Genomic DNA, 19,727 nt, shown 5'->3' with positions numbered 1-19,727 from the left:
GATGCATTGTAGATCTGCCTGATTTTCTAAAGATTTTTTAGACATTTCAAAACGTGAAGTGGGACATTCTGCATAATGATTACTTTCACTTTCAAAGTATATTTTGAATTCTGTATTGATCACTAAAATGATATTTCATTATAAGTCATGGCATTATCAAGACCAGTATCATATTGTAGGCATTATTTCACATTCCTAATTCGGTCATAGTGTTTTGACAGACTTCACTTAAGATAATAAATGCGGAATATCATCAGACCAAGATAACAGAATAAACTGAAAACGAATTAAAAAAAGGTTTTATTATATTAACCAGAAGTACTGATATTGATGTATGTGGTTCACAGGTTGTTATAATTAATAAATTCCGTAGGTGTGCTCCTTCCCATCTCTGTATCGGTCCAGGTAGCGAAGAGGTTGTCTGTGAGGGTACTTGACTTGTGGAGGATGGTAGACAGGTGGCCTTATGAACTCAAATACTGGCTCCTTCATGTCTGTGGAGAATGCAAGTCAAACCTCTATTTAAAAATCAGACCAGTCTGAAGTGAGTGGTGCAACAGCACCCCCTATTGGTACTAAACATAGTCCCATAGGGACAAAACTGTTCCACTCAAAAAAAGACTACAGCAGACTTCAATTATAAACTAAATGTAATCCAACAGGCAACCTCAAAACTATTATATGTGGTGAATACTACTGATTTTATAAACATATCCAGAACTGGAACAGTCAAAAGCCACCCAACAGAACACTCACTGTGTGTGTGTGTGTGTGTGTGTGTGTGTGGCTGCGTGCGCAAACTTACCGAGTGTATTGTGGAAGGTGTTGGTAACAGACTCATCCCACTGGCTTTGGAAGAAGGCCAGACCAGCTGGAGTCATTGTGTCTTGATGCTTCCTATAGAAGTCCACCGTTTTAAATGTACGATCTTCCAACGAGTGGCTGGACAAGGAGAGAGAATACATGTGGGTCATGTTTGTATGCATATTGTCAAAGACTTGCCTTCTTTTATTTACACACTCTACTGTACTTTCCAAGCTTATCTAAATGTTTATTTTATTACCAGCTATGCTTATCCATCATATCTGTATCACTGCAGGAACTTTTACTATACCAAATTGCCAACAATACTGCAATACCTGCACTAATTATAATACGTCAGGGATTGGGGAGCTTTGACACTAGTTAGAAATGTTGCAACATTAGGACATGGCCGACATCAGCATACAAATGCATAAACAGCATGCCAAGTAGCAATATTAATTAATGTCCTTAGAAAGAAAACCTGTAATAGAACAAAATATGTATGGTTAGTGCATTTCTCACCATGGGGACGGCCTGATGTCTTCCTGGAAGTCGATGGGTGCTTCCTGTTTGAACAGGACGTAGACGTAGCGGTGGAAGCCTGTACCTTTGGCAGGGAAGGGCGCGAGGTAGTCACACAGTACCTCTCCTGACTGCACTGCTCCCCCTGGGATGTTTCCCCTGGAAGGCACAGTCAATGAAGAGTTCCCCCGTCAGTCGGGATGAACACAAAATGGTTCTAATTGGATTGACAAACCCCAACAAACATAATCTGTCCACGTGGTGCAGAGAAAAGCCCACCACCGCAGAGACAAATTCCAATACCCCAAATCTCGGCCACTCGATCACTCACACTCGGTCACTCCAGCATGGTGGCGTTACGGTGAAATTGGTGACCTACTGAAATATAGTCTGTAGACAATCACATAATATCAGTGTCCGTCTGTAAATCGTTGCAGTTTAGCAGAGTTCAACCTAGCGGTATTCAGGCCACCAATTTGAAGACATCCATGTATTAAAGTTGTGTGAAGTCCACAAGATGGTTACAAATTTCCCCATGCTGGAGTGATCGAGTGTGAGTGAGCGAGTGGCTGAGATTTTGGCTATTGGAATTAGGCGTACTGTAGGTGTTCAAATCTGACCTGGCTGGGGAATTCTAACTAATAACTGGCCGTTGTTAAGGGGTGAGAACTTAAGCCAGACAGGGACAGCGAGAGTTGACTTCAACAGGTTGGTCTGGACACATGTTCGGCAGGGAAATTAGTTATTGTTTTCCTCCACATGCGTTTCGCCCTCCCAGTGAAAATACTCACTGCCAAGTGAAAGCAAGCAGCCTTCGTCTCCATATGTATCGGAGGGGACACGCGATTGTCTACAGACTCTACACTGTTCATCATTACTAACACCATTGACGGGGACTAAATGTGTGTGAGGAAAAGGAAAAAAAGATTGGGGGAGAATTAAACAACATCTACAGCATTTTGTGGCCTAGAGGCAGAGAAGCTGCCCAGCTGCTCATCCCCAGCACCACAACAGGCAAGTGTATTTCAGTGTGGCTGGTATTGGCACCCATCAGTTCTGCCAAAGTGAAAGGGCTCTCTAAAGTCATGTGGATGACTGAGTGTACATTTAATGTAGATTGCATGTGGCTGCTGAATCTCTCAAAATGACTGAATTCCAACCACCTGTGTGAGTGAGAGTGTAATAAAGGACTTTGCTTACTTACACTAGCCAATGTACATACTCCCCCTCACTGTCCAGGAGATGTTCATCTGTTAAAACAAATAAAATAATTTGTGAATCCAACAGTAGCCTGGCCATACATCGCCCCCATGTGGATCTTAAATAGAATTGCATAATATGGTGGTGTAAGATCCTTCAGTGACTCAAACAAAGGGACATTCTTACCCTTTCAAAAGGGTTTTAAGATGCATGCAGAGAAGGTGACACAGGCGTTGTGAGACTCACCTGGACAGGTGAGCAGCAGTGTCCATAGAGAACCTTCCTCTGCCTCAAAATGTATATGGGGAGCAGAAGTAGCCTGCATGGAATAATATCGTACAGTAAGAGAAGGCAATTTATTTATTATTTAATACAATGGGTGCATAATCTGCAAACAAAAGGAGGGATGAAATACAGAAGTGAGACACGTGAATATCTAAATAGGAGTACAACTAAAACTCTTTAACCTACTTCAGTAGGTGTTAGATGATTCCCATAATGCACTTGAGAAGCGTCCTGGCCATAGGTGACCTGGAGTGAGACAGCAGGAACGAAATAAGCCATGGGGAATAAATCTTTGAAGACGCCATAGTGGTCTGCCAGTCTCTGAATGTGAAACGGACCGCTGGTCGTCTTCCAGGCGTCCTGCACTCTATCTAGAGAGATCTTGACTGAAAAAGAAAACGATAGATTTAGTTTTGAATTATCTTTCAGAATTTTGGAAATAGTGGCTGTGCACATTGACTGGAAGCTGAAAATGAATTCAGCACAAATGGGATTCGAAATGCTGTTCTTTTTGAGACATTTGACTACAAACCACATTACAAATTAATTAAACTGAATTGTTTAAAGTTTAAAGATTATGCGTTTACAGCGGTCCGGGCAGACTTACAAGATCGCAGACGGGATTCCCTCTCTAGGTCCACATTTTTCTTGTTGGCCTTCACAATATCCCTCCTTTCTCGTATCTCTTTAGTCCTTGAAGGACGGCGCTGTGGCAGTCCGATGTTTACCCGCTCCACACCTGCAAGCAGCACCATACATAGGGTTGGGATCATTTGGGATTTCAACGATTCCGGTTCCTTAATGACTACCTCTAAACGGTCCGATTCCTTAGTGTACAAATGGAACGGGTCCATTTGGTTCCATTTGTACACTCAGAATTAACCCATTCTGACCTGAGATCAGATTCTAAAAAATTCTTCTACATCCTGACAGTTTTCTGAAAAAGCTATGTTTCTGTGTCAGTCGTTCTTCGACTTTTCAAAAATAGCAGACCTACAAGCTCGTAGCGCGCCACTCGGTGGCGCGCTATGAGCTTGTAGATCTGCTATTTTTCAATAGCTAAAGCATAACATAATGCTAACACCAAAAGGGGTTCCCTCCCAAAATGGGTTAAGAACCACCAGTATTGTAATTGCAATAATTCCAGGCCAGAAGTGATGGAAACAATTCTGGTTACTCAATGTGAGCTTTACAAGGATTGTGCATTAATACATCACACACACACGCACATGCATGGACCGATGGTGGCGGAAACCATGCAAGGCACCAACCTACTCATCGGGACGAGGGGTTCAGCATCTTGCTCAAGGACACTTCGACACCAACTCTGAGGGAGCCCAGGATCGAACTGGGAACCTCATGGCAGCCAAATTCCTTCATACCAAACCATTAAGGCACTAAATGATACCATGTCTCGCTAGATTTGACACCGTTGTCCTGCACTTTTTTTTTGCCATGAGAAAATAATTGTGTTAAGTGTTGTTGTAACTGTTTGTTTTTTACTGTTGAGACCGAAGACAAATTTCCACACGTGGACAATAAATGAAACTAACTAACTAACATCCATCCGGCCACTGCCGCCACAATGTAGATCTGCTATTTTTGCGGAGTATTGAGGGTTTAAGTGGTACTGCATTTGCAGGTCAACAAAAGCTAATTCATCCTAGTTACAGTGCATGACGGAGGACAAGTTCTCGATAACTTTAAATCTCTGCCAATATGATTATTGTGAGCATTTTTTTAGGTGGTTCATAGTTACCGTGTTCAGGGTCTTCTTTCTCCACATGCGTCCTGTAGGTTTTCCACCACACATCCTTGTCGTTTTCTTCTTGAGCTTTTCTCATGTAGCGGGTGAAGCTGCGGTACCTCTCCAGCTCTCCATTTGTGGACTCAATGTCCACATTTGGCATTGGACCCAGTGGGGGCGTCAAGCGGCACAGAAATGCTGTTATTCATAAACATCATTGTAAATAGAATGGCAATTATTAGTCTATGCAATCTAGCAGCAACCTCTAAATAATGTTCTGATGACTTATATATAAAGGTCCCAAAAGGGGCTAAGCTCAGCAATGGAATGGTAAAGGCGCTTTACATAGATTGTGCATTACATTCACCCATTCATACACTGATTGCAGCTGAAGCCATGCAAGGTACCAACCAGCACATCGGGAGTAGCCCAAACATTTAGACTCTCGTAGAGGTTTTTTTCGATTCTGACGAATCTCTCTACGAGAGTCTAAAAGGGATAGTCCCTTAAAAAAGTCGCGTGTTTACGTTTGTGCCTCAAAATCACTCTTACCTTCTACAATTGCCCCACGTGTCCGGCGGGTGTTCGGCAAACAATTACACCCCGAGGGACCGTAGTTTTCAATAAAAATAATATTTTAATCCACTCTGTCCATACCATAGAGTATATATATACTGTCCATACTCTGTCTCGGAATCTGGCGGCCATCTTGGTTTTCTGGCGCAAGAGGAGTATGGACGGAGTGGATTAAAATATTTATTTTATTGAAAACTACGGTCCCTCGGGGTGTAATTGTTTGCCGAACACCCGCCGGACATGTGGGGAAAAATTTAGATTTTGCATTTGTACAAGGTAAGAGTGATTTTGAGGCACAAACGTAAACACGCGACTTTTTTTAAAGGGACTATCCCTTTTAGACTCTCGTAGAGAGATTCGTCAGAATCGAAAATGTTTGGGCCATAGATCTATATGTTTATATATATCTATGGTTTGGGCTTTTTTGGGGTTCAGTGTCTTGCCCAAGGACACTTCGACATGTAGACAGGATGTAGACAGAGCCGGGATTCGAACCGCCGACCCATGGATCATTAGACGACCTGCTCTACCTCCTGAGCCACAGTCGCCCCGGAATAGCAGAGATAGTTACACGGTGATGTTTACACAATCTCAACCTCAGGCCTGGGCCAGTAGTCTGGCCAAAACCACTAAAGTGGTCCTCATAGACTCCTCAAACGTTTTTAATTTCAAGGACCCCCAGTTTGGTGGTATGCATGCATTATGCCCCAATAACTCTTGAGTGTGTTTGTACAAAAAGATTAACCAAATGGAAGGGTCCATTTCGTTCCATTAGTACACCTACTAATACAGATTGATTGATTGATTGAAATATTTATTAACAGTTTGCAGAATTACAGTACATTTCAAGCACAAACTCAATACAAAGACTGTTAACTGCGAGTGGACGACCCAATTAAGCATTACACTTGTTTACAAGAGGATCCACCATGTTCAATTCATCAAAACATTTAGAGACGTACAGATATACACTACAATATAGTCAAAGAACAGAAAACTACTGTGGCCATTACGGGGATCGAACCCGCGACCTTGGCGTTATTAGTGTATTTTGTTACATTAGCACCACGCTCTAACCAACTGAGCTAAACGGCCTGACAAATAACTGCCCCCCCCCCCCTTTTCCCCTCACTGTATACGTTTATTTTCCCTTGTTTACAAGAGGGTCCACCATGTTCAATTCATCAAAACATTTAGAGACGTACAAATAGACACTTCTATATAGTCAAAGAATAGAGCAGGAATTCATCATAGAGGTAAAAGGGGAAAAGAAACATATACAGTGAGGGGAAAAAAACAATTGAGGGTCCCCTGAATTGGTTCCTTTCCCTTACTATCAATAATTTAGCTAAGAACCCCCAAGCAACGCCATCTGCATCCAAGTTGCAATAACAACCCTTGACATTATACTGTAGCTGTTGTTGCTTGCGGGTAGGGACCCCTGGAAACCCCTCAAGGACTCCTGGGAGTTCCTAGCCCTGGTCCAGTGCTTACAGCGAGTGCTTACAGAGAGAGACTCGCTGTAAGCACTGGACCAGGGCTAGGGAGTTCCCAACCCATGACCCCACGTTGAGAACCACTTCCCTAATATTCTCATATCTCAATCTCACCGTCACCAATACATTCTTCAAACAATGAGGATGATAATCAGATTGAAGGGAAATAACCAAATGACACCCCACCTCAATGACAGTTTAGCTCAAGTCCATAGCTCTAATGCGTATGGACCAGAGCTAATGACAGCTCACAGCTATAGTATTGATCCCCCCCAAAAGTAACACGATCTAGCAAAATAGACCCAGGCCTTCGTCATAACCTGGTGGTATTTTATATTTCATCATTTATTAATCCTCTTACCCGTTGTGCCAAACGGCCTGGCATTATTGACCGCTACATCTGTCCCGGTTCGAAACGCCAGGGTGCAAACCATGCGCAGCGCCATCTTGGATGACGGACTGAGGGGGAGTGACCATATATATCTATGGGGGAGTGACTGACTGTGTGACGTAACGACGTTTACGTTGCGTGACGTGTGTCGTCATCATCACCAGTGAAGCTCCATCGAGGATCTCCTGTATTCATATTTCATACAATCAGAGATCAGATGCTGTACCTGTACTGTACATGAATGTATCGAGAATTGGTAAGGATTGTGTTCTGGTTGTTGTTGCATGCCGGCTTGCTTTTGTGTGTGCTATAGATTTCACCACATTCTTACATGGTGTTATATTATTATGTCGGTGTGTGAGTCCTAGTAGAGTCTCCCAGCTAAAGTGTGTTGAAGCTTAGCTAGCATAAGGTTAGCTCATCGATCCTTCCACTTGGATAACTTACATTATTAATACAACTTTATAATACATATGGCTGTCAGTGGCAGCCATGTATTATTGACACGCTAATTTAGTTGTACTACGGCTGTATTACTGTTGTAATTACTGTTGACAGCCTGTCACAGCTTCTATAAGCCTGTTGTCTACCAATATCCAGGGCAGCATTTTAAGTTAAGTTGAATTTTTGCAATGGTAGGTGATGTTGGCAGTTGGAAAAGTTATTTCTTCATGGCTGAAATGTACTGGAGCACAAACTTTTTTTCCTTTCATTCACAGACAGACCTACAGTATAAAGGCGTGTGCAAATCTCTGGGGCTATGGAGTCATCACAGAATTCCAATTTGACCTGTGCCATATGCCTGGACCGTTTCAACGTCCCCGTCACCATCCCCTGTGGTCACACCTTCTGCAGAGAGTGCATCACTCTCCACTGGGACACCCAGAGCAAGACGGGCGTTGGACCTCAGTGCCCGATCTGCATCGAGAAGTTCCCCAGCAGGCCCACGCTGAAGCGCAACGTGTCCCTGTCGGTGTTGACCGAGGCCGCGAACACTTCCTCGGGCTCGTCGTCCTCCTGCCGGGACGACGTCATGAGGAGCAGCGAGGGCGCGAGAGCCAGACCTCTGTGCGACCGCCATAGGAAGCCGCTGGTGTATTACTGCAAGCAGGACAAGATGTCTGTGTGCTGCGAGTGTGCCATCGCCGAATGCCAGAACCACGAGAAGGTGCTGTTGGAAGCGGAGAGAGCAAATCAAGAGGTACTTCTCCACGTAAAAAATGCTAAAACTATCATGTAGCGGTGAAGAGGGCAGTGTTATAAGAGCTTATGACCGGGTGGGTGTGTAGGTTTTTTGAAGAAGAAAGCAAGTTGAGTAATTCCACGTAATAGTGTAACGGGGTGCACGGTTCTGGAAGATACAGACTGTAGGAATGAATACCAGCACTCACGCTGTATCCTTTAGGATTCTTGTTTTTATTCGATTTCGCCCAGCAGACAACAACAACAGAATGGACATTTCGGCCCAGAGGCCTTCTTCATCTGCTTTATGCATTCCATCTTATGTCATTTCCTCTTGCCTGCTACTCTACACACCATAAACTTTCCAAATTAAGTTTTGGTTAAAAAGCCAATCGTTGACATGCTTTTGGTTGTTTGTACATATATAGCAACTATCTGAAGTCCAATGCCTTTTCATTTACTTAGTTGCTGCTCACGAGGAAGAGTATGGAGATGGGGAAACTCGTGGAAGAGACAGAGAGGAGTATAATTGAGCTGAATGACAATATCGGCAAAGCCAAGGTAAACCCATTTTCAGGTCAACACAACCTCCCATTATGATACAGGCCAGACCAAAGTATGATCGAGTAGAATCATGTCAACCACAGAGTTTCTCTTACACCCCTCCTCCCACAGGTGACACTGCAGCAGACGTCAAACTGGGTGAATACCAAGTTCTCCACACTAATGAAAGTACTAGGCGATAAGCAAGAAGCTACAGAGCATTTCATTGAGGAGGAAAAACATTCTGCACTTTCTGAAGCAGAAGCTCGAGTAGCTGAACTTCAGGAGAGGGCCCAGAAACTGCAGGAGAGCCAAAAACAGATAGCTGGCCTGCATCACCTTTCTGACACTCAGCTTATAAAGGTTTGTAAAACAGCCCATCCCCATCTACAAGCTTAGTTAATAGTTTTGGTGTAGAGGGGGGAAAATGGATAAAGTATAGTGCTAACCATTTTACTAAGTATTGAGGGTCTCTAACCCTTTAAGATAGGATCCAAAAGGAAGCACGCACATCTCCAGAAATTCTACAGGTGCTGGACAAAAATATACGTACAATGAAAAGGAAGGGTTGTCCGCACATTGTGTCTGCTCCCAGGAAAATGTATTTAGTACATTTTCGTCAGGTCTCTAACCCTTTAAGACCCGGATATATTTCTACTTGCAAAAAAGAGATTTCAACCTTACTACTACTTTGTACTACTACTGGTTGCTGTACATAGAGTCCATTAGGATACAGAAACGGTACAATTGACAAACTCATCCCGAGTCATAGACAGACTGGAAAAGCTTAAAATGAATTCTCTGGTGCTGAACTTCTCACCATATCTCTAAGGGAGATGCCAGCCACCCGTCGAAGAGAACTCATTTCAGCCGCTTGTATTCGCAACCTTATTCTTTCGGTCATGACCCACACTTCATGACCATAGTTGAGAGTAGGAACGAAGATTGCTCGGTAGACAGAGAGCTTTGCCTTCTGGCTCAACTCTCTTTTCGTCACAACAGTGCGGTACAGCGACTGCATCGTGTAGACAATCACATAATGCCAGTGTCTGAATGTAAATCGTTGCAGTTTGTTTATTAGCAGAGTTCAACCTAGCGATATTCAGGCCACATATTTAAAGACCTCCATGTAAGTTGTGTGAAGTCAACAAGATTGTCACATATTCCAGCAGGTCACCAATTTCACTGTAACACCGCCATGCTGGAGTGATCGAGTGTGAGTGAGCGAGTGGCCGAGATTTGGGGTATTGGAATTTGGCTTAAGGCTTGCTGCCTGCCTGTCATTTGGATGGGCAGGTTTTGATTATAAAAATGTACTAACCCCCGATCTCCAACTCAGTTGACTCAGATTTGACCCTCCAATCCAACCCATTGATGCTGATTGCCGAGTGTCAAGCAGGGAGGCATTGGGTCCCATTTTTACAGTCTTTGGTATGACCCGGCCGGGGATCGAACCCCGACCTCCCAGTTTCAGGGCGGACACTCTAACCACAAGGCCACTGAGCTGGTCACATGGCCCTCGAGCTGCCATTCATTCAGAACCCAGTGGTAGAGTTCTCAACAGACCTGAAAATTAAGGCCCGGCCCTAACTATATTCAAATGTTACAGCTTGAACCCATATTTGGTAAATAGTCTCAAGTTAACATATGGAGGCGCTGGGCCGGCCGAGCGGTCCAGGCACCTAGGCTGGTAATCCAGCCTGACAGCGTGTTGCGGGTTCGAGTCCTGATCCCGACAACCCTTGCTGCATGCCCCCCCGTTAACAAGGGGACCCAAGTCGATGCTGCTACTGTATTTATACCCTTTTTAAACTAACTCAAGTTTTTAAAACAAAACATTGATTTTACAAAACAGCAGACAATTTGAAAAGAATCTAAGTCGGCTTAGATTTTGCTTACCATTTGAAAAGTAACTAATTTTCAAAACAACTTTGATTTAACAAAACTAATATTGGATAAATTAAAAGGATCTAAGCAAAAGAAACAGAAATCAAAAGATAAATATGTGGCTTACCATGTGGCTTTTTGACCACAAAATATGACTTCACTTCTACATGGATATACATACGTACAATGCCATGTCTCACCACTGTACTCTGGCCAATTAGCCACAGACTATGCTTCTAGTTATACACAGATATACATACCAGTTAACTTTGACCACTGTAAATTTATATATTCAATTAGTAACTGTTGGAATACTTTGTTTCATATTCATTTATTAACTTATTTTTTAACAATATACAATTAATAATAATAAGGCTCAGGCAGGGGAGACAGGGAGATCGTTCAGCATCGTCATGTTAGCCTGGCCACTCTGATCGTTCATCATAGTCATGTTGGGTTGGCCACTCTGATCGTTCATCATAGTCATGTTGGGTTGGCCACTCTGATCGTTCAGCATCGTCATGTTGGGTTGGCCACTCTGATCGTTCATCATAGTCATGTTGGGTTGGCCACTCTGATCGTTCAGCATCGTCATGTTAGCCTGGCCACTCAGATCGTTCATCATAGTCATGTTGGGTTGGCCACTCTGATCGTTCAGCATCGTCATGTTAGCCTGGCCACTCTGATCGTTCAGCATCGTCATGTTAGCCTGGCCACTCTGATCGTTCAGCATAGTCATGTTCAGTGTGAAACATAATCCTGTTGGCACAAGACATTGAGTTTAATACAGCTAATAACTTTAAAACACTTGTAGTTAACGGGGTTCAAATCTGGGGTAGAAGAGGAACTCATGCAAAGTCATCATAGACAGACTAGAAAAGCTTAAAATGAATTACTGTATTTGGAGCTGTATATTCAGGTGACATCTAGCTCTGGTCCATAGCTCTAATGCATTGCATTTCGAGCCATGTTACTGTCAACTTCCGGGGCTCGCATGAATGCAGACCAGCCTCTCGTCTTTAGCGTAAATAAAAAGAACGTTTTTGCTACTCACCAAAACAAAGGCGGGTTGTGTCATTAGAAAGCCTACTTTCCTTAGTGGAAGCACTCCGAGCCCCCCACCACACGTATAAAAACGGTACTTTTTGGCCAAAAGGGATTTTGTTTCCACCGGGAAAAAAATACTTGTTACTCCAATGCGCCCTCTACCAATATTGCCCAGAGAATACCCTCATAGAGAATATTTTTCCACCGGTGGACTAAGGACACAACCCGCCTTTGTTTTGGTGAGTAGCAAAAACGTTCTTTTTATTTACGCTAAAGACGAGAGGCTGGTCTGCATTCATGCGAGCTCCGGAAGTTGACAGTAACATAGCTCTAAATGCAACGCATTAGAGCTATGGACCAGAGCTAGGTGACATCATAGAATGAATGCTCCCCCAAACTATGAGGACAGAATTATAACAACTAGCCTTTAGGCTTCGTACACACATAAAGAACAACTGTGCTGTGCTCTGCCTGTGTTTCATGGCCGCCCCAATGCTTTTCCAATGGAAGTCACGTGGTTTCACCAAACACTTGTGTTTGATTGCCCCCCCTCCCCCCATCACACACAACTGTTTGGTCAAACCACGTGACTTCCATTGGAAAAGCATTGAGGCGGCCATGAAACACGGACAACACAGAGCATGTTCGTCTGATATGTGCGTACGAAGCCCTACCCGTTGTGAGATATTGCCCCCCCCGCATGGGGTACTGCGCCCTGGGTGCGTTTTCGCATTTTTAATTCACTAATAAATTCATTATGAATTTATAATTTGTTAAATTGGAAAAAGGGCTTCGTTAAGACCTCCATATTATTATGGCCAATGCCTGTGTGAAAAGTGGGAGCGATTGGTGCAGGCGGTGAGGAGATACAGCGGTGTTTCTGACAGACAGACGTGCACATTCAGACAGACAGACAGACAGACAGACATTGACTGAATTATAGTATGATGATGATTTAATACGTGCACATTGGAAACAAACAAAAAAGCTTTTACCTCTGCCAAACCAAAGAGCGAGCGCAAGCTTAAGACCAAAAATGCTCCACATTGCTGCTACTGTCCAAGTGCTGAGGAAGAAGTGACTGGCTGGCCCTCCTCAGCAGAGGTTTTAAGGCTTGCTGCTGCCTGGTCCCACAGCTGTTCATGATCAGCATTAATGAACAGAAGAGTTGCACACCTCACCTGTCTGTCATTGGATGGGATAGGTTTTGACTATAATAGAATTCAATGACTTATTATGGGTTATATTGGTCAAAATGAATTGTTCTCTGTGCTTACAAAAATCATATTGTTTAATTACACAAAGTGTAGGAGAAAACTTTCGCACACCTAGAAATTAGGCGTATGCACAGGTGCGTAGGCCAGTGTCCGGAGGGACCGAAACGTTGCTTCATTAAATAAGACAATACTCATGTACCGAGCAAATACACAGTGTGCGGGTGTACCTTATTGCTTTCATTAATTACACAAAGTAAAATGTTGGTGAGGCTTGTGTGATGTCTGGCCTTGGTACACGTATTTAACATCCATGTAATACTGTCAGCAATGGTATGTTTGAAAACTTTGTTTTTCAAACATACCATGAAATTAATTTGTTCATTAATTCTTTGCAAAAAAAATAAACTGAATAACTCTTAAGTAAGCAATTAAGACCTGAGGTCAATGTCTTCTAAATCAGTTTTCTGAAAAACTCATGTCGCTATATCAGTGGTTCTCAAACTTGTCATGTCAAGGATCCCCCAAACAATGGGGAACTGCCCATATATTCGAAGTCCCGTTAGTCCGAACATGCATTAAGGTTGGCGAACATGCACTGCTCCCGTGCTTGCGGTAATGACACGGCACCAAAAAATGTATGTATTTGGCCTCATCTCAAAATATACAAATGTGCACAATTGTACACTATTGTAACAAGTATACAATAGTGCAGGGTTCCCCAATTAATTTTCCTCAAGGGTACCAGGCTGGGGGCCGAGTCCGCACGCACGAGGTTGAGGTCTTGCCCTGAAAATTCATTTGAAAAGGATGCCCAGTTTGACATGCATAGGCTACTGACCCCCATTTAATGCCATTTATATCTGGGACCCCCCTCAAAAAAAATTGAAATTCTTCCAGGGGCCACAAGGGGGCGCTCCGTGGGCCGCAAATGGCCGCCTATTGGGGAACCCAAAGTGGTTACAATCTAAAATGACACATGGCGCTTTCCCGGTTCCAAAGCTGAATTAAGTCCACTGAGCATAACTCCTCAAGTTGCGAGGTTTTCATTCTGCACATCTGTCTTCATAGGAATCCATGCTGGTAGAGGTTCCCCACTTTAAGGACGTTCCGCTGGACATTACCTCTAACCTGCAGGATCGGCTAAATGTGGTTACAGAGGTTCTGTCACGGCTCTCCAAGCTGGTGTCCGAGGACCTGGAGAAAGCTGTGACTACTGCTGTTCGTCCAGACAAAGAAGGTGACCTGGCTTTTGAGACTGATGTCCCCCCCCCCCCCCCCCCTCAGCCTTATGTTAGTCACAGATTACTCTTAAGTTACTAGTAGTTCAGTTTAAGTTACTCATGCTTGAATTCAGGTACTATTGAGTATTTAAGCTGATCCCGAGAGTAGCACCCTCCAGAGCTACTTCCGGCTCCTACTGTTTGTGTCGCTTTTGTGTCCCCATAGAGTTATACTGTGTCCCTCCGTCGGACTAAATCTGAGACGAAAACAACCACTAAAGTCTTATTTTACCGCTTTCCTTGCAACAACAAAGCTATAGAGCGTCGCAGTCCCGCCTCCTACCATGGACCAGGAAATGAATCCCAATGCATTTTTCCCATAGACGCCGCGGACAAAGCCAACTCGAGTCGTGACAACTCATGACAACACAAACAATATTTTGGACCAAACAAATAATTACAAAGAAGAAAAACAACAAAAAAAGTGTTGTAAGCTGCCGGTTTTTTTCTTCTTTCTAATTATTTGTTCGGCCCAAAAAATTGTGTTTGTTGTCATGATTTGTCACGACTCGAGTTGGCTTTGTCTGCGGCGTAAACGTCTTTAAATAAATACTTTCTGAAATGTCTAGGAGGAAAATGAACGGAGAATCATTTCCTGGTCCATGGTAGGGGGCGGGACTGCAACGCTCTATACTGGTCTTCCAAATCTGACTGTGACAGGCCGTCTGCCCCACACTGAATACTATCGCCATTTTATTTCACTTGGACCCGGACGTAACGTAGGACTACAAAATGACGTCGGACTTAAATACCAAATTAGTACAGTATGTTTTCAGCTCTAACCATTCCCCCGCCCTCCAATCTGTAGTTTTAAAAAATATATATATACTTTTCTAATACTATTCTACAAGGCCCTGTATTGTGTTCTCATGTTGGTCTTGTGGTCTCAGCTTCCGCGCAGGATAAGCGTCCAGTCCTGGCTGTGGTTCCCAGTCCTGCTGCGCCGTGTCACCCTGGTGGCAAGGAGGGCCTTGCCAACTGTAAGTGCTATCAAACATCACTACAGTTGCTTTGTATTCCAAATCAGTGAGACCTCAGTTCGTCTATTTATGTTTCATACATGGTCAAATCAAATACAGTCAAACGAGATGTGATCAAATTAAAATTAAGCTCACCTGTGATTAAAAGCCAAATGAAAGAAAATTGGTCTTAAGCAAGAAGTTAAAAGTCTCAATGGAGTGGGCGGATCTAATGTAGAGGGGAAGGTTATTCCTGAGCCTGGGGGCAAAAAAACGCTCTAACTGGGTTATTATAGTGTTGAATAAGTTCAGCCAGATTCAAAAGCAATTAAACAAAGTTTTAAAATCGATTCTAAATTTCACAGGGAGTCAATGGAGTGAGGCCAAGCCTGGGGAGATGTGATTGCGCTTTTTGGTCCCCTTGAGGACACACGCAGCAGCATTCTGTTCTGAACTATAAACGGCAAGTGCCTGACCAATAATGCCAGAGTATGAGTCAATCCTCTGTGAGATAAAAGCATGGATCAACATTTCTAGGGAGATAAGCTTTTATAGTGGCAATTAATCGCAAAAGACATTGATTACGGAACTGATTATCCTTAGAAATGTTAAAGGAGCGACAGTATACAAAGTTACACCATGGTCTTTGATACAGGACGGATGTTGGGGGTGAGAGCACCCCCAAGGGTGTTGGAAAGGGAGGAAGTATCATAGCCAAAGACGTCCTCCCTTACGTGTATAAATATCTATTTGCAAATACATATTTATTGTCAATGGGATTCACACTTAGGATGGGATGTATTAACATATATCGACTGTGTCTCTAAATTGCACGTGATATAGATTTTCATCATGACCACCTGGCAATAGAAGTCCAAGCTGCAGACCCCTGATATCATCCTATCCACCTTGAATATGTTGTTTCGTTTTGTTCTTCGTTACAGTTAGATGCTCCTTGACCTTTGACCCTCGCACAGCCAACGGTCACCTGCTGCTGTCGCAGGAGCTGCGGCGGGCCGAGCACCTGACCTCTGGCCCGCGCCCTGTCCCCGCCCACGAGGCCCGCTTTGACCACACGTGGCAGGTGCTCTGCTTCCAGGGCTTTACCCACGGACAGCACTACTGGGAGATGGAAGTGTCCAAGCCCTGGGCCTATCTGGGGGTAAACAAGCTCTGTATTTCACTACATCTGAAACATAATTAACCAGCTCAGTGGGCTTGTGGTCGGCCCTGAAACTGGAAGGTCGGGGGTTCGATCCCCGGCCGGGTCATACCAAAGACTGTAAAAATGGGACCCAATGCCTCCCTGCACACACTCAGCATCAACAGGTTGGATTGGGGGGTCAAATCAACTAATCAAATGATTCCCGAGCGCGGCACGGCTGCAGCTCACCGCTCCTTGGCTGCGGCTCACCGCTCCAAGAGATGGGCCAAATGCGGAGAACAAGTTTCACTGTGGTAACGTGTGTGACAAATCGTTTGACTTTGATAATCACTCAGAAAACATCAACCACTTTCAACTTGGCATCTCTATTTTGGTCAAGTAATCTAAAATAAAATGAAAATCCATTTAGAAAATAGCAGATCTACAAGATCCCAACACGCTGTATTGCAATGTGGTGTGAGCTTGTATCTATTTTGTAGCTATTTCCACCATGTGACACTGTCATATGACAAAGTTAATTGGTTAATGAATGAAATGTTTGAGGGCTTTTTTTCTGAAATTGACAGAACCTGTTTTGGCCATAACAGGACGCAATGCAATTTAATACACACAAGAAGAAGCGACACAATAAAACTACACAAATGTATCAAATTTTAAAACATAGCAGATGGGAGCGAAGAAAAACAAATGTACAATAAGCTGCCATCAACCAGTATATGTAAAATAAATGCATTAGAATTGGTTTGTTCCACTATACATTGAACGTTTTAATACAACCCCATCCCTTGATTATTTTAATATAATCACGTGAAAAAAAAGGTCTTTAATCAAATATTGTATTGTAGTTCATTCAGCACATCCCTGAAAGATAATGAGAGGATGCATGTTATCAACATTTTGTATTGTTATTAATTAGGAGGAAGAAGGGACACCCGCACACCGCCGAAATCTGTCAGGATTTAGAAGAAATTTTATAAATTTCGACGTCAGGCCTAAATGGGTAAAAGGAGCAACGTTTCGATCTTGCGACCTTCCTCAGGCCTTCCTCAGGACTTCCTCAAGCCTTCCTCAGGCCTTCCTCAAGCCTTCCTCAGGCCTTCCTAAGGCCTTCCTCAAGCCTTCCTCAAGCCTGAGGAAGGTCGCAAGACCTGAATAAATGCTCTGCAAGCCTAGCAAGTGGCGGTGTGCGGGTGTCCCTTTTTCCTCCTACGTTGTATGCCTCGTCACCATCGCACCTGCTCCAAATTGCCTACCGGGGTGTGCGGAAGTCATCTCTCTATAAGTATTGTTATTAATGAAATTGTTTTCTTTGTGCCACTCCACTTCCCGCACCACCTTGTCACCGCCCGTCCTCAGGTGACGTACGAGGCCATACCCAGGAAGGAGAAGGGCAAGCGGTGCATGGTGGGCATGAACGAGCTGTCCTGGAGCCTGCAGCTGGACGAGCGGCAGCTGAGCGCCTGGCACAACGGGCGCAAGGAGACAGTGGCCGGCCACACCCAGCACAGCCGCGTCGGCATGCTGCTGGACTACGAGGCGGGGACGCTGACGTACTACGGAGATGGGTCGACCAGGCTGCACGCCTTCCACTGCGCCTTCACCCATGAGCTGTTCCCGGCGTGCTGGATAGGCGAGGGCGTCAGCGTCACGCTCTGCTCCACGACATGATGATCAGACTCGTGAGGGGATGGCGAAATGGCTGGGAGCATGAGGGTTTTGCAATAAGTGATGATGGCCTGATCTTTGTCGGCTTGCTGTAGAAGGTGCCCCTGACCAGAGATTTGGGACAGTTTTCTTTTATGCTGTGTCTTATGGCTATTAATCTATCATGTTTGGATTAGAGGGGAAAAAAAGAACAGATCTCGTATGAAAGGTTAAGGGCATCTTCTTTTAACAACTGTTTAGTGTTGCTGTCTGTCACATGGAGTAAAGCAGTAGTCATCATGAACTCTGACCCCGGAGAGGATTAGGAAAAGAAGGTTTTAGTTCATGTCCAGCTCTACCAGATTATTTATTTTTTTAATAATCAAGAATCGGATGATTAGATGAAAGTTTCCAAATAGAGAAGCAGGGTAAGATTCCCAAACCGGAACGACAGACTTCTTAACCCATTCTGGGCGGGAACCTCTTTTAGTGTTTTACCCCTTCAGGCCGGGAACCCATTTTGGGGTTCTGTACAGTATGTACAGTATTCAAAAATTAAAAAATAATAATTGATGCTGCTATATAAATATTTGTTATATTAAGTTTTTCAGAAAACTTAGGTCAGGATTTAGAAGGCGTTTTTAGAATCGGCCTTAGGCAGACAATTATTTTATCTTTTACCTTTGATACATGAGCGACAATGACTTGAATGAATATCCCTATGTTGGCCTGTAGGACTTGTATTGGCCTTTGCTACAGTAGGCAAGCTAGAACTAAAACTAGCCACCCCATGCCATCCTTTTCTCGAACCCCACTATGGAGAATAATTGAGGAGGCATTACTACTACAGTTACCTTCAAATGGGAGTATGATACAGGCACAGTAACACCTGGACTTGTACTTGTCTTTTGGCTATCAGAGGAAAGTAAAGCTTAATTTATACTTGATCTGACTCGACTTCATCCTGTTATCCACTTTCACACTGGTGTCCCTATTTTGGGCATGTCATTATGAGTTTCGAAAATAGCCCATCTTCAAGCTCACAACACTGCACACATCGCAAGCCAAGCTTATAGATTGGCTATTTCCGCTGTGCGACACCATAGTATGGTTAGACTTAAGTGGTTAATCTAGCATTTCTGCCATTCTCTCACGTTATAGTTTAAACTATAAATACACTAATCGATGTAGAATCTATAAATGAAAAGGGACCACACCTATTGTTCATGGGATCTTGCACATGTGTGCTCAAACAATTCATCCTGACTTGAATCCCAAACTTGTGATTGTGATGAAATCTGCTGTATTGAACAGATGTTTTAATGGTATATCAGCCTTTTTACATTTGAGCCCTTGAAAGCATAGCTGTGAGTGAGAGTGACCTGGGAATATTTTCAGGACATTGGACTGTTGGTCTTTTGGGATGCTGTTGTGGATTCGCGCAAAGTTGTCCAGAAAGCACAGAAACGAGGACTACTGAATGTGCGTGAAGGGAAAAAGCACATTTCAAGGCTGAAGTCTAAAGACATTTAACTCTCCTAATGCCTCGGGAATACATTTTTGTGTTGTGTTAATGCATCATGTTTAAACTGGATATTCAGTGAAGGTAGCCTGTAGCCATAACTACATGCTAGAGACATACTGTCGGCCTACTAGAGAAATGAACCCACACAATTCACATGAATCAAGATAAGTTTAATAAAACTCAATCCAATGCATACATGCATTAGTTACATTTGACATCATGCTTTGTTTTGTTCGAGAACACTTTTTCTTTACCCC

General features: G+C 43.6%; 2 protein-coding genes and 1 long non-coding RNA gene across 3 annotated transcripts; 1 reads left to right on the top strand and 2 right to left on the bottom strand.

Annotated features, from left to right (window-relative positions):
- Positions 1-289: 289 nt before the first annotated feature.
- On the bottom strand, positions 290-7,110 carry mrpl38 (mitochondrial ribosomal protein L38). The gene is made up of 9 exons (XM_079493580.1): positions 6,992-7,110; positions 4,571-4,756; positions 3,419-3,550; positions 2,998-3,197; positions 2,773-2,845; positions 2,531-2,576; positions 1,327-1,485; positions 806-942; positions 290-494 (listed from the first exon to the last, which is right to left on the bottom strand). The coding sequence occupies exons 1-9, from the start codon at positions 7,074-7,076 to the stop codon at positions 358-360; spliced, it is 1,155 nt and encodes a 384-aa protein (XP_079349706.1). The 5' UTR covers positions 7,077-7,110; the 3' UTR covers positions 290-357.
- Positions 7,111-7,189: 79 nt separating this feature from the next.
- trim65 (tripartite motif containing 65) lies at positions 7,190-19,512 on the top strand. Its single transcript, XM_079492806.1, has 8 exons — positions 7,190-7,277; positions 7,741-8,222; positions 8,669-8,764; positions 8,879-9,109; positions 13,966-14,134; positions 15,068-15,157; positions 16,081-16,298; positions 17,658-19,512. The coding sequence occupies exons 2-8, from the start codon at positions 7,782-7,784 to the stop codon at positions 17,967-17,969; spliced, it is 1,557 nt and encodes a 518-aa protein (XP_079348932.1). The 5' UTR covers positions 7,190-7,277; positions 7,741-7,781; the 3' UTR covers positions 17,970-19,512.
- On the bottom strand, positions 10,946-12,813 carry LOC306915481. Its single transcript, XR_013788828.1, has 2 exons — positions 12,676-12,813; positions 10,946-11,392 (listed from the first exon to the last, which is right to left on the bottom strand). It is a non-coding gene; the product is annotated as an uncharacterized lncRNA (long non-coding RNA).
- Positions 19,513-19,727: the final 215 nt, after the last annotated feature.

This window comes from Electrona antarctica (genome assembly GCF_951216825.1).
Source record: "Electrona antarctica genome assembly, chromosome: 22".
Taxonomy (NCBI): Eukaryota; Metazoa; Chordata; class Actinopteri; order Myctophiformes; family Myctophidae; genus Electrona; species Electrona antarctica.
This window is presented reverse-complemented; position numbering and strand designations above follow the sequence as displayed.